The sequence below is a fragment of the Lepisosteus platostomus genome, chromosome 5, assembly GCF_059453375.1.
Source record: "Lepisosteus platostomus isolate fLepPlt1 chromosome 5, fLepPlt1.hap1, whole genome shotgun sequence".
In the NCBI taxonomy this organism is placed as follows: domain Eukaryota; kingdom Metazoa; phylum Chordata; class Actinopteri; order Semionotiformes; family Lepisosteidae; genus Lepisosteus; species Lepisosteus platostomus.
In genome coordinates, this window is record NC_142615.1 from 5,086,476 (window position 1) to 5,108,139 (window position 21,664).

At 48.0% G+C, this 21,664-nt stretch overlaps 2 protein-coding genes across 33 annotated transcripts in view; one reads left to right on the forward strand and one right to left on the reverse strand.

Moving 5' to 3' along the window:
* Positions 1–21,664, forward strand: part of LOC148662626 (uncharacterized) — a 783,119-nt gene that overhangs the window by 82,672 nt on the left and 678,783 nt on the right. For all 11 annotated transcript variants that reach the window (XR_015936828.1, XR_015936829.1, XR_015936827.1 and 8 more), the window contains exon 20: positions 1,356–1,571. Coding sequence is in view for 5 of the 11 variants with exons in the window: in XM_088632182.1 (XP_088488308.1) it covers positions 1,356–1,571 (216 nt within the window). In the remaining 6 variants the exon portion in view is untranslated. The remainder of the gene's footprint in view (positions 1–1,355; positions 1,572–21,664) is intronic.
* LOC148662628 (uncharacterized) overlaps positions 1–21,664 on the reverse strand; it is a 224,638-nt gene that overhangs the window by 46,066 nt on the left and 156,908 nt on the right. For 5 of the 22 annotated variants that reach the window (XM_088632173.1, XM_088632172.1, XM_088632171.1 and 2 more), the window contains 5 exons: positions 12,324–12,509; positions 11,618–11,833; positions 10,869–11,084; positions 9,999–10,214; positions 8,077–9,023 (listed from right to left, as the gene is read on the reverse strand). In XM_088632173.1, the coding sequence (XP_088488299.1) occupies positions 8,655–9,023; positions 9,999–10,214; positions 10,869–11,084; positions 11,618–11,833; positions 12,324–12,509 (1,203 nt within the window). In that variant the 3' untranslated portion in view covers positions 8,077–8,654. Of the gene's footprint in view, positions 1–8,074; positions 9,024–9,984; positions 10,215–10,868; positions 11,085–11,617; positions 11,834–12,323; positions 12,510–21,664 lie in introns of those variants that run through there. The other 17 variants (XM_088632164.1, XM_088632175.1, XM_088632163.1 and 14 more) reach the window with 11 other exon arrangements.

The following is a 21,664-nucleotide window of genomic DNA, read 5'->3' on the forward strand; positions in this document are numbered from 1 at the left end:
CTTTCTCTGTTGCTGTCTTCAGTCCATTCAGAATATTGAGACTCAGTTCCTCCAGCCTGTCAGCATAGAACACTCCCTTCAGACTAAAGAGACTCAGTTCCTCCAGCCTGTCATTGTGGGACACTCCCTTCAGACTAAAGAGCCTTAGTTCCTCCAGCCTGTCAGTGTGGGACACCCCCTTCAGACTAAAGAGACTCAGTTCCTTCAGTCTGTCAGTGTGGGACACTCCCTTCAGACTAAAGAGACTCAGTTCCTCCAGCTTGTCAGTGTGGGGCATTCCCTTCAGACTAAAGAGACTCCGTTCCTCCAGCTTGTCAGTGTGGGGCATTCCCTTCAGACTAAAGAGACTCAGTTCCTCCAGTCTGTCGGTGTGAGACACTCCCTTCAGACTAAAGAGTTCTTTCTGCCTGTCAGGGTAGATTATTCCTGGAAACATGTTTCTGAGCGTCTTTGATTCCAGAATACTTGTATGAATATCAGCTCTATCTGTAACCCCTTTGCTTCCTCCTCCAGCTCATCCATACCCTCAACCTGCTCACTATCCAGCAGCTGAAGCAGGAGTTCATCATCTTTCTGAGTGAGCAGGTAAGAGAGTGTGTGTGAGACAAAGGGTGTAAGTATTAGGGTGTGAGAGTGTGTGTACATATGTGTGTGTTTGAGCGCCCGACCCCACACTGGGGATGAGGAGGACTGTGGTACAGAAGGAGGAAGATCTGCTGGCCCGTGTGCAGGGTGAAGTCAGGAGCTCTCACATTTCCTGAGCTCTGAGCGAGTGAAGTTCCTGAAGGAATACACTCTCCTCATCATCGAGAGGGCGAAGGAGGACTTCACTAACCTGTGTGTGTATGAGCGAGAAACTGGGGTGGGGAGGCGTGGGAGAGTCTATGTCCTTGAGAATGTGTGTGTGTATGAGCGAGAGACAGTGTGTGAATGAGAGAGAGTATGTGATCGTTTGTGTGTATGAGATAGTGTGAGTGTGTGAGAAAGTGTGTGAGTGTGAGGGAAATGGGAAGGGTGTGAGAGTGTGTGTGAGAGAAACAGGGAGGGTGTGAATGTGTGTGAGAGAGAGTGTGTGATCGTTTCTGTGTAGATAGATAAGATGTTATTGAGGGAAATTGAGGAATGTATGAGAGAGTGTGTGTGTGTGAGAAACAGGGAGGGTGTGAGAATGTGAAAGAGTGTTTGTCAGTGAAATTGTGTGTGTGTAATCTACTGGGCTCCACTGGGGTGTCTTCTGCTTGTGTCTGGGGTATCTTGAGGTGGGCTCCTGCTTGTGTCTGGGGAGCCCTGAGCAGTTTGGGGGGTGTAGGGTGATGCCCTCTGCTCTAAGGTGATCTTGCGCTCTGTTTCCTCAGAGAAAGAACATGCACGACACCACAATGGGGATGAGGAAGACTGTGGAGCAGAAGGAGAAAGATCTGCTGGCCCGTGTGCTGTGTAAAGTCAGTCCACAGGATTTCCAGGAGCTCTGTCAGTTCTTGAGCTCTGAGCGAGAGAAGTTCCTGAAGGAATACACTCTCCTCATCATCGAGAGGGCGAAGGAGGAATTCACCAACTTTCTGAATGAGCAGGTGAGTGTGTGTGTGTGAGAGAAACTGGGAAGGTGAGAGTGTGTGTGTGTGTGAGAGAGAAACTGGGAGGGTGAGAGTGTGTGTGAGAGAGAAACTGGGAGGGTGAGAGACGGGCTCCTCTGGGGCGACTTCTGCTTGTGTCTGGGGTATCTTGAGGTGGGCTCCTGCTTGTGTCTGGGATATCTTGAGGTGGGCTCCTGCTTTTGTCTGGGGTATCTTGAGGTGGGCTCCTGCTTGTGTCTGGGGTATTTTGAGGTGAGCTCTGAGCAGTTCAGAAGACGTAGTGTGCTGCCCTCTGCTGTAAAACGACCTTGCACCCCGTTTCCTTAGAGGAAGATCAAGCAGAGAAAGACCTGCTTGTTTTGGGGTGTCCTGGGACACTTGAGGTGCCCGGGGGTAGGTCAGAGGATGTAGGGACGACCGTTTGTTCTGAAGTGACCTTGCTTCCCCTTTTCCATAGGGAAAGGTACGGCTGAAACTTCCAGACAAGATGAAGGAGACAGTGGAGGGAAAGGAGGAGGAGCTGCTGTGCTACATGCAGGACCAAATCGAATCCAAACAGGATTTCGAGGAGTATAAAAAGTATATGGACGCTGAGTGCGAGACGTTCCTGCAGAATTACAGCAAAGGGTTTCGTCTGAAGGTGGGCTATATAGTGGCCGGGTCTGTGCTGACCGTGACTGCGGGTGTGGCCGGAGGCCTGGTTGTCGGAGGCGTTATTGCTGCGGACGTTGGGGTTAAGCTAGTAACTGGCGTGGGGGCGTTGGTGTTCCCAGCCATCGAGTTCTTCACGAAGAAGCCGGAACAGTGACACCCACCCTCTCGAACCCCGAGCCAGACCCACAGAGAGACTATCGAATCCATTCTTTATCCTCAGGTGTCTTTTCTTCACTAGAGACCACAGGTACAGGGTGCAGACAAGGCAACCACTGTGCGCCGTGCAGAAGGGTGAACAGTAGGGGGCGCTACAGCCCCAGGTGGAGTTTTCAGTAATGAGGAAATTCCTGGAGATGCACTAGAGCCCATTGGTGCTGATGACTCCCCCTCTGTGTCCACAGTGCCCAACGTTCTCCTACAGACCTTGATATGAACCCTGTCCAGCAGCCCTCCTGCTGTGGTGGGAACAGAAATCATCTGGATTTCTCTCCTTCCCCTGTTACAGAGACTCAAACCAGCACAAGCCCTTAAACACTTTGCTCACTCAGGTGGGTTTGAGTCTTTTATATGACTCTACAGCACCTATAACAAAGAAATAATTAGCTAGTACAAGTTAATTTTTTCCTCAGGCCCTCATTAATTGAGCGTTCATTAGCACAGGGTAACTTCTCCCCAGGTGTACAGTTGTGAATTGAGACTTCACTAGTTCAGGGTAACCTCTCCCCAGGTGTACAGTTGTGAATTGAGACTTCACTAGTGCAGGGGAACTTCTCCTCAGGTCTACAGTTGTGAATTGAGACTTCACTGGTGCAGGGTGTAGTGGCAAGGCTTATTAAAAACACAGTAATTAAGTTTGCTGCTCCCTTGCCAGTCCCTCTCTCTTTCATCTCAGTGGTGCTTGATACAGAGAGGCCATTCCATTTGGTTAACATTTAAGTTGTTTTTCAAGCCGATAGTGTCCTGATAAGGAACAACTCCCAAAGTTGAGACACATCAGCCACCCTCATAAATGGTAATCTCTGGCGCCTTACTGTCTGGGAGATTCTGGGAGAGTCTCATCCCAAGTTGGTTTACAATCCTAAGGTCAGAGTGCATTGTTACTCATCCTCAGCCAATCAGGAACTGGTAGGGCAGGGTAACCCCACTTGGGTCTCTGATGCCCATGAGACTTTCAACCAATGAACGACCATAGTTCCTCCAGTTAAAACAGGCAGCACAGGGCTTCGCATTCTCCAGGCTCCTGCTGGACATTCTCCAACTCAGCTCGGACAATCACGCAACAGCCAGTGTGTCCGAGTCCCAGGACTTTCCTTTGTTCTAAGAGTCAAGAACAGAGGTTGCCCTCGTGTACCCAAAGGATCCACCCGAGGTTAACATCAGCAGCAAGCCTCGTGAACCCAACGCGGACGTTCACCTGATCAACAAGTGAACTACGGTCGGAACTGTGGACAGCTGCATCTCAGGATTCAGGACTAGCGTGAAATCGGGAACGAACCGGTCTTCTTCCCGTCTAAAGAGTGTGACTGGCTTGGACCCTCAGTCACTTTCCATGTGCACAACTCTGCTAGTTTCTCTGCCAACTCTGCCGGTCTTCAGAGAGCATCAGCAGCGCATCGCAGCAGGAATCTCTCCCTCCTTCTCCCACACAGCCATCCGCACCAGGCTTGCCTGGCACCGGGCCAGAGAACGTCGATTGGACACAGCAACAAGCCCGCCACTTGAACCCACAGAGATTGGATGAGTATTCAGCATTCTGCATTACAGCTCGAGAATTCAACTGTTACCTCAACGCCAGTTGATATCAATTTAATATCAACTGGAGCCAGCAGCCATATCACCCTGCAACTCACAACTGGCAGCCCCCCCCACTGACGCTCAGCAGGTGTGAGCCTGGTCAGCACCTGGAGGGGAGACCTCCTGGGAAAAACTAAGGTTGCTGCTGGGAGAGGTGTGAGTGGGGCCAGCAGGGGGCGCTCTCACCCTGCGGTCCATGTGGGTCCTAATGCCCCAGTATAGCGATGGGGACACTAGACTGTAAACAGGCGCCGTCCTTCGGATGAGACGTAAAACCGAGGTCCTGACTCTCCGTGGTCATTAAAAATCCCAGGGCGTTTCTCGAAAGGAGTAGGGGTGTAACCCCGTTGTCCGGGCCAAATTTCCCATTGGCCCTTACCCCTCATAGCCTCCTAATAACCCCCCTCTCTGAACTGGCTTCATCACTCTGCTCTCCTCCCCACTGAGAGCTGGTGTGTGGGGAGCGTTCTGGCGCACTATGGCTGCTGCCGCATCATCCAGGTGGGGCTGCACACTGGTGGCGGTAGTGGGATTCCCCATGACCTGTCAGGCGCTTTGAGTGGAGTGTCCAGAAAAGCGCTCTATAAGTGTAAGCTATTATTATTATTATTATTATTCCTATGAGTCATGTACTTGCTTTTGAGTATCTGGTGTAGAAGTTGTAAACCAAGTTCATTTACGAAACGGTCTAAATGAATGATATACTGAATGTACTGTATGTCCCTTTTGGTGATTGTAACTCTTCATGATTGAATATACCTTTTGTATTCTGCTAACCCTCTCGATAAGATCTGTTATGTTTATATGCACATTTTATGTATTAATAAATGTATTCTCATGTTACAGGATCCATGTGTGTGCGTTGTTTGAGTTATCCCACAAGGTTGGATTCTAATACCATCAAAAGAATCATTTTTGTGACTAATTGTCCCAGTAAATGCACAAACCCCTACAGTTATTGGTGCCTCGTGAGAGGTTGCCTACAAGGGTAACTTCTCCCCAGGTGTACAGTTGTGAATTGAGACTTCATTGGTGCAGAGACTAATTTTAGCATTTACCTTTTTTAAAGTGTATCAGATAGTGACTAGGTGGTTTTGAAAAATGCCTTTCACCCAGCCACAGTATGAAAGAACAATTGCAAGCATATTATTTGACTTTTTGATATTAATGGTACAACAGCAGAATGTCCAGCTCATTTCACACCTTTTATTTATACACGTCCTTTTGTCTGTATGCAAGGTGAAACTGCTTCTTAAGAAGAACGTGGTCAATCACAAAGAAATGTCGGTAGAGAGAAAAACAACTCCTAATATGGACATTTAGAATGAGCTTTCCTGTGTGAATGTGCTGTATAAAACTCACTGCATTTCTCATCTCGGTGGAGAGGTTACTCACAGATCTGTATGAGAGGCTGCTATCAGATCTGCATGATTATATCCTCCGCATGGGCATGAATACAGGACTTGACCACACCTAACCTGAGTGAAGACTTTTCTTCGACAAGGGAAACTTCTCCCCAGATCAACAGTTGTGAAGTGAGACTTCACTGGTGCAGGGTAACTTCTCCCCAGGTCTACAGTTGTGAATTGAGACTTCATTGGTGCAGGAACTGTACACTGATCAGGACTGTGTGAGTATTACTGGATCAGTATACACTGTGGAGAATTATATATCTATAATGATCAGGGCTGTGTGAGTATTACTGGATCAGTGTACAGTGTGGAGAATTATATATCTATCATGATCAGGACTGTGTGAATATTACTGGATCAGTGTACAGTGTGGAGAATTATATATCTATAATGATCAGGGCTGTGTGAATATTACTGGATCTGCGTACAGACTGTACTAGTTACACTCAGGGTGATGGATCAGTATTGCTGGCTGGTGCTCCAGTCCAGATCCAGCCCTGCTCTCAAGCAGTCTGTGCTCTTCTTCTCTGTCCAGATGAGGGGGCTGCTGTCCAGGCACACTGATGAACAGAACCAGTTTGAAATGGAAGGAGCAGAAGGATGGGCTGGTTTTCCACCCTGAGGAAGACGAAGGAGAGATATGGGACCCCAGTTTCACACAATCAGTGCAGTGGGTCTTTGTGCTGCTGAGTGTGGACTCACCACACTTGTTTGATTACTGGCTTGTCTGGCTCTTCCAGAGTGTGTTTGCTGTCTCTGTTCAAGGTGTGTGTAATCTATAGCTCTATCAGTAAGGTGTGTGTAGGGTCCTGTTCTCTCAGTACAGTATGTGTAGTGTGTAGCTCTCTCAGTACAATTGTCAAGGTGTGTGTAGAGTCCAGATCCCTCAGTACAAGGTGTGTGTAGAGTCCTGATCTCTCAGTATAAGGTGTGTGTAGAGTCCTGATCTCAGTACAAGGTGTGTGTAGAGTCCAGATCTCTCAGTACAAGGTGTGTTTAGAGTCCTGATCTCTCAGTATAAGGTGTGTGCAGAGTCCTGATCTCAGTGCAAGGTGTGTGTAGAGTCCAGATCTCTCAGTACAAGGTGTGTGAAGAGTCCTGATCTCAGTATAAGGTGTGTGTAGAGTCCAGATCTCCCAGTACAAGGTGTATGTAGAGTCCTGATCTCAGTACAAGGTGTATGTAGAGTCCAGATCTCTCAGTACAAGGTGTGTGAAGAGTCCTGATCTCAGTATAAGTTGTGTGTAGAGTCCTGATCTCAGTACAAGGTGTGTGTAGAGTCCTGATCTCTCAGTACAAGGTGTGTGTAGAGTCCTGATCTCAGTACAAGGTATATGTAGAGTCCAGATCTCTCAGTACAAGGTGTATGTAGAATCCTGATCTCAGTACAAGGTGTGTGTACAGTCCAGTTCTCCCAGTATAAGGTGTGTGTACAGTCCAGTTCTCTCTGTACAAGGTGTATAGAATCTTTCACTTTTTTTACTGGTGAAATTGCCAATCTGTGTTGTTGTGTGTTGTGTCCGCAGGGCAGTGTGACTGCAGGGGAGACAGTGCTCCATTCTGACTGCAGAGTCTCCTCACTCAGGTGGTCTGGGATTGCTCTGGGTTAACTGGGACACTGGTTTTTCAATTTATACCAAGGGATGCCAGTCTCCTTTATTTTTTTTCATAGTTCCCAATATTATTAATGCAGATGTCTATAGATATACATCAGCTGTATGTTTTCTGTTTTACTAAATTGACTCAACAGGCTCGGCAGCATTTTAATTGCAGTTTGATTTTCTAGGAGAGACAATTAGTTTCAGAACTTAGACTTGAAATACAATTCTGACAGAGAGGGCTTTGCTGCACAACAGCTTGAATGCAGGAGTGTGAAAACATTAAATCTTAAACCAAGACATGGTTTTTATTGCTGTCTTGAGGCGCTGGTGCCTTGATTTCACTTCTGGTCCTGGGGTGTTATCTGGGTGGAGTTTGCATGTTCTCCTGTGGTCATGTGGGCTTCTTCTGGGTGCCCTTTCCAAAAAGGAAACGGGAGGATTGTGGGTAGAATGGAGTTGTAGTTTATTTCAGAGATATTTCAAAGTTGACTGGAAATTGCTGGAGTCAGACTGAAAACCCACAGACACCTGAGATATGTAGTTTTTATTTATTTTTATCGCTGAAAGACACAATCATCCTGAAACATGAAGTACACAAAGAGTCCTGTCTGAACCCAAGATCAAAAACCTGTCAGGCAGGCTTATAGGTCCTGCTAGCTGTAGGCCTGAGGAGACATTACTCTCCACTAGAGATGATTCATAACAACTGTAGATCTGGGGAGAGGTTACCCTGCACCAGTGCAGTCTTAATTCACAACTGTAGATCTGGGGAGAAGTTACCCTGCACCAGTGAAGTCTTAATTCACAACTGTAGATCTGGGGAGAAGTTACCCTGCACTAGTGAAGTCTCAATTCACAACTGTAGCCCTGGGGAGAAGTTACCCTGTACCAGTAAAGTCTCAATTCACAACTGTAGATCTGGGGAGAAGTTACCCTGCACCAGTGAAGTCTCAATGCACAACTGTAGCCCTGGGGAGAAGTTACCCTGCACCAGTGAAGTCTCACTTCACAACTGTAGCCCTGGGGAGAAGTTACCCTGTACAAGTGAAGTCTTAATTCACAACTGTAGATCTGGGGAGGAGTTACCCTGCACCAGTGAAGTCTCAATTCACAACTGTAGTGAAGTTGCCCTGTGCTAATGAAATTAATGAAGGGCTGAGGAAAAAATAGCTAATTATTTCTTTGTTATAGGTGCTGTAGAATCATATAAAAGACTCAAACCCACCTGAGTGAGTAAAGTGTTTAAGGGCTTGTGCTGGTTTGAGTCTCTGTAACAGGGGAAGGAGAGAAATCCAGATGATTTCTGTTCCCACCACAGCAGGAGGGCTGCTGGACAGGGTTCATATCAAGGTCTGTAGGAGAATGTTGGGCACTGTGGACACAGAGAGGGAGTCATCTGCACCAATGGCCTCTAGTGCATATCCAGGAATTTCCTCATTACTGAAAACTCCACCTGGGGCTGTAGCGCCCCCTACTGTTCACCCCTCTGCAAGGCGTACAGTGGTTCCCTTGTCTGCACCCTGTACCTGTGGTCTCTAGTGAAGAAAAGACACCTGAGGATAAAGAATGGATTTGATAGTCTCTCTGTGGGTCTGGCTCGGGGTTCGAGAGGGTGGCTGTCACTGTGACTTCGTCTTTGTCTTTGTCTTTGTCTTGAAGAACTTGATGATAACTGACAACGCCCCCACCCCCGCAGTAGTTGCCATCCCAACCCCAACGTTTACAGCAATAACGCCTCCGACAACCAGGCCTCCGGCCACGCCCCCAGTCGCGGCTAGCACAGACCCGGCCACTATACAGCCCACCTTCACGCCAAACTTTGTTTTGTGTTTCTGCAGGAACGTCTCGCACTCAGCAGCCATATACTTTTCAAACTCCTCGAAATCCTGTCTGGATTCGATTTGGTCCTGCACGTAGCCCAGCAGCTCCTCCTTCTTTCCCTCCACTGTCTCCTTCATCGTGTCTGGAAGTCTCAGCAGTACCTTTCCCTATGGAAAAGGGGGAGCAAGGTCACTTCAGAGCAAACGGTTGTCCATACATCCTTTGACCTTCCCCCGGACACCTCAGAAATAAGCAAGTGGCCGCCCAAGGACACCCCAAAAACAAGCAGGAGCTCTCTGCCCAGGACACCCCCAAAACAAGCAGGTCTTTCTCTGCTTAATCTCTCTCTAAGGAAACGGGGTGCAAGGTCGTTTTACAGCAGAGGGCAGCACACTACGTCTTCTGAACTGCTCTGAGCTCACCTCAAGATACCCCAGACACAAGCAGGAGCCCACCTCAAGATACCCCAAACACAAGCAGGAGCTCACCTCAAGATACCCCAGACACAAGCAGGAGCCCACCTCAAGATACCCCAGAAACCAGCAGGAGCCCACCTCAAGATACCCCAGACACAAGCAGGAGCCCACCTCAAGATACCCCAGAAACAAGAAGGAGCCCACCTCAAGATACCCCAGAAACAAGCAGGAGCTCACCTCAAGATACCCCAGAAACCAGCAGGAGCCCACCTCAAGATACCCCAGACACAAGAAGGAGCCCACCTCAAGAGACCCCAGAAATGAGCAGGAGCTCACCTCAAGATACCCCAGACTCAAGCAGAAGACACCCCAGTGGAGCCCAGTAGATTACACACACACACACTGTCACTGACAAACACTCTCACACACCCTCCCCATGTTTCCACACACACACTCTCTCATACACACAAATGATCACACACACACTCTCACACACTCTCACACCCTCCCTGTTTCTCTCTCAGACACACTCTCTCTCTCATACACATAAACGATCACACACACTCTCTCACACACTCTCACACCCTCCCTGTTTCTTTCACAGACTCTCACACCCTCCCTGTTTCTCACACACCCACACTCTCACCCTCCCAGTTTCTCACACACACACACTCTCACCCTCCCAGTTTCTCTCACACACACACCCTCTCACACACACACACTCACCTGCTCATTCAGAAAGTTGGTGAAGTCCTCCTTCGCCTTCTCGATAATGAGGAGAGTGTATTCCTTCAGGAACTTCTCTTGCTCAGAGCTCAGAAACTGTGAGAGCTCCTTGGAATCCTGTGGACTGACTTCACCCTGCACACGGGCCAGCAGATCTTCCTCCTTCTGTACCACAGTCCTCCTCATCTCCAGTGTGGTGTCATACATGATCGATCTCTGAGGAAACAGAGCACAGGGTAACTTTAGAGCAGAGGGCATCACACTACGTCCCCCAAACTCCTCAGGGCTCCCCAGACACAAGCAGGAGCCCACCTCAAGATACCTCAGACACAAGCAGGAACCCACCTCAAGATACCCCAGACACAAGCAGGAGCTCACCTCAAGATACCCCAGAAACAAGAAGGAGCCCACCTCAAGATACCCCAGACACAAGCAGGAGCCCACCTCAAGATACCCCAGACACAAGCAGGAGCCCACCTCAAGATACCCCAGACACAAGCAGAAGATACCCCAGTGGAGCCCAGTAGATTACACACACACACTGTCACTGACAAACACTCTCTCACACCCTCCCTGTTTCACACACACACTCTCTCATACACACAAATGATCACACACACACTCTCACACACTCTCACACCCTCCCTGTTTCTCTCACACACACACTCTCACACCCTACCTGTTTCTCACACACACATTCTCTCTCACTCACACAGTCTCACACCCTCCCAGATTCTCACACACACACTTTCTCTCTCATACACACAAACGATCACACACACTCTCTCACACCTTCCCAGTTTCTCTCCAATACACTCTCACCCTCCCAGTTTCTCTCACACACACACACTCTCACACAGACACACTCACCTGCTCATTCAGAAACTTGGTGAAGTCCTCCTTCGCCCTCTCGATGATGAGGAGAGTGTATTCCTTCAGAAACTTCTCTCGCTCAGAGCTCAGGAACTGTGAGAGCTCCTGGGAATCCTGTGGACTGACTTCACCCTGCACACGGGCCAGCAGATCTTCCTTCTTCTGTACCACAGTCCTCCTCATCCCCTGTGTGGTGTCATACATGATCGATCTCTGAGGAAACAGAGCACAGGGTCACTTTAGAGCAGAGGGCATCACACTACGCCCCCCAAACTGCTGATGGCTCCCCAGAAACAAGCAAGAGCCCACCCCGAGATACCCTAGACACAAGCAGGAGCCCACCTCAAGATACCCCAGACACAAGTAGGAGCCCACCTCAAGATACCCCAGACACAAGCAGGAGCCCACCTCAAGATACCCCAGAAACCAGCAAAAGACACCCCAGTGGGCCCAGTAGATTACACACACTGTCACTGACAAACACTCTCTCACACTCTCACACCCCCTACGTTTGTCACACACACACACACTCTCACACCCCGTTTGTCACACACACACTCTCGCACCCTCCCCGTTTGTCACACACACACACACTCTCACACCCTCTACGTTTCTCACACACACACACTCTCACCCTCTACGTTTCTCACACACACACACTCTCACCCTCCCAGTTTCTCTCATGCACACACACACTCTCACCCTCCCAGTTTCTCACACACCCTCTCTCGCACTCACACACTCACCTGCTCATTCAGAAAGTTGATGAATTCCTTCTTCGCTTTCTTGAAGATGAGGAGAGTGTATTCCTTCAGGAACTTCTCTCGCTCAGAGCTCAGGAACTGAGAGAGCTCCTGGTAATCCTGCTGACTGACTTCACCCTGCACACGGGCCAGCAGCTCTTTCTCCTTCTGCTCCACATTCCCCTTTATCCCCAGTGTGGTGTCGTGCATGATCGATCTCTGAGGAAACAGAGCACAGGGTCACTTTAGAACAGAGGGCATCACACTACGCCCCCCAAACTGCTCAGGGCTCCCCAGACACAAGCAGGAGTCCACCTCACGATACCCCAGAAACCAGCAGGAGACCACCTCAAGATACCCCAGACACAAGCAGGAGCTCACCTCAAGATACCCCAGACACAAGCAGAAGACACCCCAGTGGAGCCCAGTAGATTACACACACAATGTCACTGACAAACACTCTCTCACATTCACAACCCCTCCCGTTTCTCTCACACACACACTCTCACACCCTCCGTTTCTCACACACACTCACACCCTTCCTATTTCTCTCACACACACTCTCTCTTTTATACACACAAATGATGACACACACATCTCTCACACCTTACAAAGTTTCTCTCCCACATTCTCTCACACCCTTCCCATTTCTCACACAAACACACACACACTTTCACCCTCCCAGTTTCTCTCACACACACACACTCACCTGCTCATTCAGAAAGTCGTTGAATTCCTTCTTGATGATGAACTTCTCTCGCTCAGAGCTCAAGAACTGTGAGAGCTCCTGGAAATCCTGTGGACTGACTTCACCCTGCACACGGGCCAGCAGATCTTCCTCCTTCTGTACCACAGTCTTCCTCATCCCCAGTGTGCTGTTGTGCATGATCGATCTCTGAGGAAACAGAGCACAGGGTCACTTTAGAGCAGAGGGCATCGCCCCCAAAACTGCTCAGGGCTCCCCAGAAACAAGCAGGAGCCCACCTCAAGATACCCCAGACACAAGCAGGAGCCCACCTCAAGATACCCCAGACACAAGTAGGAGCCCACCTCAAGATACCCCAGACACAAGCAGGAGCCCACCTCAAGATACCCCAGAAACCAGCAGGAGCCCACCTCAAGATACCCCAGACACAAACAGAAGACACCCCAGTGTAGCCCAGTAGATTACACACACACTGTCACTGAGAAACACTCTCACACCCTCCCAGTTTCTCACACACACACACTCATTCAGAAAGTTGGTGAAGTCCTCCTTCGCCCTCTTGATGATGAGGAGATTGTATTCCTTCAGGAACTTCTCTCGCTCAGAGCTCCTGAGAGAGCTCCTGGGAATCCTGTGGACTGACTTCACCCTGCACACAGGCCAGCAGATCTTCCTCCTTCTGTACCACAGTCCTCCTCATCCCCTGTGTGAGGTCAGGCGCTCAAACACACACATATGTACACACACTCTCACACCCTAATACTTACATCCTTTGTCTCACACACACGCTCTTACCTGCTCATTCAGAAAGATGGTGAACTCCTGCTTCAGCTGCTGGATAGTGAGCATGTTGAGGGTATGGATGAGCTGGGGGAGGAAGCAAAGGGGTTAGAGATAGAACTGATATTGATATTAAAATATTCTGGAATCATAGACGCCCAGAAACATGTTTCAAGGAGTAATCTACCCTGACAGGCTGAAGGAACTCTTGAGTCTGAAGGGACTGTCCCACACTGACAGGCTGAAGGAACTGAGTCTCTTTAGTCTGAAGGGAGTGTCTCACACTGACAGGCTGAAGGAACTGAGTCTCTTCAGTCTGAAGGGAGTGTCCCACACTGACAGGCTGGAGGAACTGAGTCTCTTTAGTCTGAAGGGAGTGTCCAACACTGACAGGCTGGAGGAACTGAGTCTCTTTAGTCTGAGGGGAGTGTCCTATGCTGACAGGCTGGAGGAACTGTGTCTCCTTATTCTGAATGAACTGAAGACGGCAACAGAGAAAGGATTAAAAGATTTTCTGGGTCAGCAGGAAAGAGAGAGACTCACCTCTGCAGGAGAGGAAATTCTGTAGTTGCTTTTCAGAATCACATGTGCCATCTCCTACAGAGAAAATAATAAGGTAAGTGAGGCTTCACTGGGCTTAACTCTTTCTGTGACAATTCATTCTCAACAACTGACAGAAATCACATTAGAACAGCTGATGGCTGACATCACCCTGTACACACTGAATGACTTGTAGTTTACTGCACTGTACTGTGTTTCTACCATGATCTCACTGGGCTTTACTGCACTGTACTGGTTTCTATGCTGCTCTTTGAGGTGTTGTACCCTAGTGGTGTAGTGATGGATGTTGATTGGTTCAGTGAATAATGTCTTACCTTGAATTTCCCTGCCAGTGTCTTTCCTGTCACGGTTGACTGTGTCCTCTGCAGGACCTGGCCAATGTGGTTGATGAACTCTTTCAGGCAGTGCTGAAACTGTTCATCCATTTCTTAGAAACACACAACAAGGAAACAGATGAGTCAACTGAAGATCTTGAAGCTCTATAGTCTTGAACTTAGATTGGACTAATAGGGGATCTATTTTTCACAGCTCAACACCGCCTCCCTGTGGCTCCTCAGTGACACTGCTCTGGGAATGGAGCTGTCTGGTTTTTACCTCGCATGGTTCCTTGTTGGCTCCAAAGCAGTTTGTTCCCAGGTAAGGGCATAAGGTGACATCGTGGCCTCTTCTCCTTGAGGATCCTCAGAGCCTGCTTGTTTGTCCCGGACTTCTCCAGGCGCTGAAAGCACAGACAGACATGTCGACTCAGGAAAGGGGTAGGATGCCAGCCCTCTGTGTCTGAAACAATACAGCTCTCAGCCTGAAGGAACTGAGTCTCTTTAGTCTGAGTGGAGTGTCCCACACTGACAGGCAGGAGTAACTGAGTCTCTTTCGTCTGAAGGGAGTGTCCCACACTGACAGGCTGGAGGAACTGAGTCTCTTTTGTCTGAAGGGAGTGTCCCACACCGACAGGCTGGAGGAACTGAGTCTCTTCAGTCTGAAGGGAGTGTCCCACACTGACAGGCTGGAGGAACGGAGTCTCTTTAGTCTGTGGCCTGTAGTGGCCTGTAGGTGGCACTGTTGCAGCTCCTGATCAGTCTAGAGAATCAGTACCTAACTTTCTTTCTCAGTACAGGTCAGGGCTATATATATATAAGGTCCACAGTACTTCTCCTACCTGGATGATTCTCTCCAGGTGTTGGGATCCTCCAGATTGTCCAAATTCCTGAGTTTGTGTCCAGTCCCGCACCAGGAACTCAAATCCCTTTATTAGAGATTGAGAAAGATCTCATATTAGCTCACCTTAAAAAGTCATGAAATCTTATCTAGCTCTATGGAAGAGCCTCTGTCACCGTCCTATGGCGCAGCTCAAGTAATAACACGTGCTTGAGAATGATTGAAATCCTTCTTGTCCCAAGAGATTGATTAGCTTAGTCATACTCTGAGTGAATTCTGACTGCTGTTATGATGCCTGCAAATCTGCTTTCTTCCAAGTGGACACTGCATGCCTTAGTAAACTGGTATTGCTCATGAAATCCACCAGCTGCCTATGAGTCTGCCTACGAGTCTGCTACATACCCTCCATTTCTTGTGTTTTATTTCAATCCTGTCTCTCCTCTCCCTGCCCTGTTGTCCTCAACATAATAACCTCTTCAAACCCTTATAAGACAATCAGACAGCACAGAAACCGCCCTGGTCAAAGTCCCTAACAATCTGTTTTTGGCTTCAGACTCTGTTTCTCTTCCTGTCTTTATACTTCTAGAGTTCAGTTCTGCTTTCGTCACTGTTAACCATGAGATCTTACTCTCTCGTGTTGAGCCTGTGTTTGCAGTTTCTCACACTGCTCCCAAATGGTTCAGGTCTTATCTGATGCTGGGGTCTCTACTATTCAGAATTGACCTGTATCTACGTGGTCAATTATTAAGATCACATGTTCTGATCTATCATGTCTACGCTGATGATGCTTAAAGCTATATCTGTACTAAGCCTGACACTGAAGTGGCTGTCTCTGCACTGACTGCATCTCTAATATAAAAGCCTGGATGACTTTAAATTTCCTTAGCTTAAACTACAACAAGACTGAAGTCATGCTGCTCAGCACCTGTGTACTACTATGGTAAAGCCAGTGTAGTAGCCCTATCTGTGGACAGCACTGTGGTGGAATTTCAATCAAAATTGAGGAATTTAGGAGTGACCCTAGCTTGACTTCCTGATCAGGTGCAAGTGATCACATTACTCCTATCCTGGAGTCCCTGCACTGGCTTCCTGTCAGGTTTCACATCAACTTCAAAATCCTCCTGCTCACCTATAAGGCTCTGCATGGCTTGGCACCTCAGTACCTGTCTGAACTATTATCGCCCTACTCCCCACCTCACAACCTTCGCTCTTCTAACTTTGCTCTCCTAACTGTCTCCCAAGCATGTCTACACTCCATGGGTGACAAGGCCTCTCCTGCTCTGTCCCAGAGCTCTGGAAATGTATCCCCAAGTACATCAGAGAATCACACTCCCTGAGCTCTTTCCAATCTAGAATCAAAACCTTTCTGTTCTGAAAGGCTTTTATTGAACCAATTACTTACTTTTACTTAATTAGTGACTACTGCTGCACCTCGAACCACCTGTCTTACATATTTTTGTTATTTTATATACTTTGGCATTTGCTTATAATTGTTTTCTAAAGATAAGAACTTTGAGATGATACTTTTAAAACATGCTACATAAAATAAAGTAGTTAAGGTGGGGGAGCTTCGTCAGCATGTGTAGGCTGCAAAGGAACAAGTAACAGGTTTATTCCCTGCTGAAAAGAGAAGAGAGAAAACAGAAACGTTTCTTCTCTTTTCAGCCTGGAATTAACCTATTTCTTGTTCCTTTACATAAAATAAAGTTTATTATAACATGTTTTTTTTACATGTCCAAGTAAGAGAGACATCACCTGGTTTGCAGGTGATAAAACAGATCTGATCTTTTTTGTGTTCACTGAAGAGTAAAGTTCGTACCTGAAAATGCTGCAGGTCAAAGGCGGCTCCCCCCTTTTGTACCACAAGATGCAGCAGCTGCAAACAGAGTAAACACAGGCCATCCATGTGTCAGAGGCAGGCAGAGACAGAGAGAGACAGCCATCTGTTCTCTCTCTTAAAACTGTCTGTAATTGCAGAGTTAATTATCTCTGTTTTGGCAACAGTGTAATTTACCACTCATGGCAATAATCCTGAGACACAATTTGAACCTGTCAGACAGTCTGATAGAGACAAAGACACCCTTAAAAACAAAGATGGATGCACATATAAAACAAATACAAATACAAACACATACTGTAATGTACTGCAGACCCTGCATTGGGCAGAGTGGTGGCTCTGTGGCTAAGGATCTGCGCCTGTGACTGGGAGGTTGCCGGTTCAAATGCTGCAGCCAACAGAGAAATCCTACTCCGTTGGGCCCCTGAGCAAGGCCCTTAACCCCAGCTCTTCCAGCGGTGCTGCACAATGGCTGACCCTGTGCTCTGACCCCCAGCATCTCTCCCTGTCTGTGTCTGATAGAGAGCTAGCTGGAGTATGCAAAAAGGTGAATTCCTAATGCAAGAAACTGTATAGGGGCTAATAAAGCAATATTATCATTAACATTTTCATTATTGGGAAAGATGGGACTGGCCTACTCATATAGCTGTGTGAGGGAAACCAGGCAGCACAGAGCGTCACACACAACAGCACCTCGAGTCATGCAGTGCTGCGCTGATGCCACATGTCACCAGCAGGGGGCGAACTCACACCCCGGTCCACAGTCCCAGCTGAAGGACCTGTGATACCGAGAGTCTCCCGGTTTCAGCCCCCAGCTGCACCACAGCTCCCTTGCGCAGGTGCTGCGCGGCACATCGGGGGATAAGACCGCGGCCGAGCGCTGTACCTCCAGGTAGTCCAGGTCTGTTGTTGTCACATCAGAGGGAACGTTGAAGATCTGGGAGAGAGGACAGGGGGGGACACGTGAGCTCTCTGGGACGCAGTAAGGGGCTCACAGTCACCCCGGAAGGTGGGACAAGGCCCCACAATTCTCACCACGTGCGAGCTGAGAAAGACGCTCAGGGCACACAGCTTCACGCTCAGCTCCATCTCCCGCGACAGATCCACAGAGCCCTCAGTGTCCACCAGGAAGACAGCCAACTGGACAGAGGGGACAGAGACAGAGTGTTCAGAGCAGAGCTGCAGTGGTCATCTGTCCCCCCCCCCCTCCCCTCCAGTACCAAGACACAGCTGGAAGAGCTTTACAAAAAGGGTGGGGGTAGTGTGGAGCAAGCTGCCCAGCCAATGGTTCAATGACCTAAATCTTCCCACTCCTGAGCAGAGATCGGTTTCCGGTTTGTCACACAGATGCCCCGAGTGTGGACAAGGGGGTCCCAGGGGCTGGTGAGGGGCAGAAGAGCTCTTGTTCCTGCCTGTTCAAGATGCCTGCAGGGTCTGTGAATGACTGAGTTGGACCAGCACCTGTCTGAGCCATCGAGTCGTACCCCCTACAACAGACAAATTCCCAGCTCGGACGGTGCTTGCCTTGCCCTTCTGCGTCTCCAGGAACAGAGGCTGGCTCCAGATGAACACACCCTTCGTCATGGTCTCAGTTCCAGACTGCCACTCGAACCCTCGCAGAGGCTCACTGTCACTCATCCTGTCCCACTCGTCCTGAGTTCACAAGAAAAGGAGCTTTCACAACCAGGGCCATAAGACCCTGCTTTACACAGAGAGTGGTGGGGGTGGGGTGTCAGGGCCATAAGACACTGCTTTACACAGAGAGTGGAGGGGGTGGGGTGCTCTCACCATGTTAGACAGTTTGCGCAGGAGGTAGTTGAGGAGGAAGGACTTGCCCTTCCTCCTCTCCCCGACAATAGACACCACGCAGACCTGAGTCTCCCTCACATCTGAGCACAGGAAGCACTGCTGAAGCACGTTCTCTTGGAACAGGAGGGAGCCGTCAGGCCTGACCTCAACCAGCTGAATGGGCCTGCCAGGGCCCTGGAGGTGGAACACATTTAAAACTGAGACCAGGAGGCATTTAACTTTACACAGAGGGTAGTGGGAGTGTGGAGCAGAGTGCTGATGCTCACTGGAAGGGCGCTTCTCTCTGATATTACCCTGGTAAGCGTGCTTGCCACTGCATGAGGATCACAGGTCAGTTAATGTCCACCCATCCCACGGTGTACACTGTGCACCTGCAACACCAGGTTTCCCCAGCAGGGTGGCGCAAGAGCATCTGGGTTTCAAAATGCCCCCTGTAGCCTGGTTGGCAGGCTGGTGGCGTCATGAAGAAGAGACCCAGCGTTCTATAAGCCAGCCTCTGTGTCACCCAGCAGAAAACAAAACCACAACTCACCTCCTCTCTCGTGAACTCGTGGTCACACTGGATAATTTCAGGCATGGAGGAACTGCCCAAGGAGCTGGAGCACTGAGGCTCAGACAGCAGGGGGCTCTCTACCTCCTCCTGCTCAGGCTCAGGAATCAGGGGGTCTAAAGACGTGCTGGAGCAGAGGAGAGAGAGACCGAGTCGCGATCAGAGCCACTCCAGAGCCAAAGACAGCACAGGACTTGAATGGCCGGACCGGCTGTCCTGGACCTGAGATGCATTTGAGTTTAAATCGTAATAGTACCTTCTCTCCCACAGGCTCTGAGAATCAGAATTGCCCATGACTGCTACTGTTCCAAGTCACAAAAATCCTGTTTAGACAAAGAAAAAACAGGAACAAGGACCAATTCAAGCATGATTGCATAAATAAATACACACACTGACAGATGAGAGCAGTGTAACACACAGTACTGATCACATACTGACAGATCAGATCAGTATAACAGTATTAATCACACACTGACAGCTCAGAGCAGGGTAACACACAGTAGCAATCACACACTGACAGATCAGAACAGGGTAACGCACAGTATCAATCACACACTGACAGCTCAGAGCAGGGTAACACAGAGTACTGATCAAACACTGATAGCTCAGAGCAGGGTAACACACTGTATCAATCACACACTGACAGATCAGGGCAGGGTAACAGTATCAATCACACACTGACAGATCAGAGCAGTGTAACACACAATATCAATGAACACACTGACAGATCAGAGCAGGGTAGCACACAGTATCAATCATACACTGACAGATCAGAGCAGGGTAAAACACAGTATCAGTCACACACTGACAGCTCAGAGCAGGGTAACACACAGTATCAGTCACACACTGACAGCTCAGAGCAGTGTAACACAGTATCAGTCACACACTGACAGCTCAGAGCAGTGTAACACACAGTACTGATCAAACACTGATAGCTCAGAGCAGGGTAACACACAGTATCAATCACACACTGACAGTTCAGAGCAGGGTAACACACAGTATCAATCATACACTGACAGATCAGAGCAGGGTTAAACACAGTATCAGTCACACACTGACAGCTCAGAGCAGTGTAACTCACAGTACTGATCAAACACTGATAGCTCAGAGCAGGGTAACACACTGTATCAATCACACACTGACAGATCAGGGCAAGGTAACAGTATCAATCGCACACTGACAAATCAGAGCAGTGTAACACACAATATCAATCACACACTGACAGCTCAGAGCAGTGTAACACAGTATCAATCACACACTGACAGATCAGGGCAGGGTAACACACAGTATCAATCATACACTGACAGATCAGAGCAGGGTAAAACACAGTATCAGTCACACACTGACAGTTCAGAGCAGTGTAACACACAGTACTGATCAAACACTGATAGCTCAGAGCAGGGTAACACACAGTATCAATCACACACTGACAGATCAGAGCAGGGTAACACACAGTATCAATCACACACTGACAGCTCAGAGTAGGGTAACACATAGTATCAATCAGTGATATTGTATCTTATATTACCTGTTTCTGTCCTGGTTATTGTAAAAGGTGGCTCTATAAAATAATAAAATGTGGGGATTGAATATTTATACAAACTGACTTCAGTTTTTTTATTTTTCTTTAAATATTTCCTAACATAAAACAGTGTCACATTAAAATAATACATTTTGCATTTCAGTGCTTAGAAATATAAATATGACAGAGAACTCAATTTCAATGTAGGACTTGTAATTCAGTCAAATGCGAGAATTGGTCAAGGGTCTGAATACTTTTGAAAGGCCCTGTATATGTAGAAATCAATTCAGACTTGTTCATTCTTCATTCCTAGGCAGTATTTTCAATAACCCCTTGTAATAACTTTTTTTATTTCAAATCTCTACCTTCACAGTCACATCAGTGAATTTTAGCCTGAAGTTGTTGGTTTTTTTGGTCATTACTCACGGCAACACTGCATTAGAAAAAAAAAACCTTTAATTTCTACTTACATCTGCGACAAACCAGTCCAGGCTTTAGTCATGTGTGTAACCATTATGAAAAAAAATTTTTGAGAGTGTATTCACTTCCGAATATGTTTTCGTCAGATGCACTTTATTACGACTGTATAACACAATTAAAACACCTGAAAAGGGCTCCACAGCTGAAACGTTGTGTTTTCTTTCTTCTCTTTTCAGCAGGGAATAAACCTAATACTTCTTCCAAAGCATTTCACTGCCGACAATACCGCTGTATGCTATGCTGTTCGTGCATTGATCAATAAATAAACCTTGATTGATTGATTGATTTCAATTAGAACATGTCAATAAATATCGCAGTGGATGAATACAACCTTACCAGCTGCTCCAACACTCCTTGTGATTCCTGAAGACTCACAATACCTCTCAAATCCGTAACGTCTGGTGTCAGGTCATCGAGTCAGCCTCCTCCTCCCTCAGTTTGTTAATTCGGACATTAATTCACCCAATTCTCACGAGTCAGCTTCTGACTGGACACGTCTGTCTGGATCAACCACACTATTGACCGTAAAATCTCTGGGAGAACAAATTCCAACACAGGTGGGTAGAAGAAGATACTTTTTTTTTTACTCTGTTTTCTGTTGATAAGCTGCCATTTAATTCTTCTTGATGCTGGTGGAGCTGCTGTTCAAC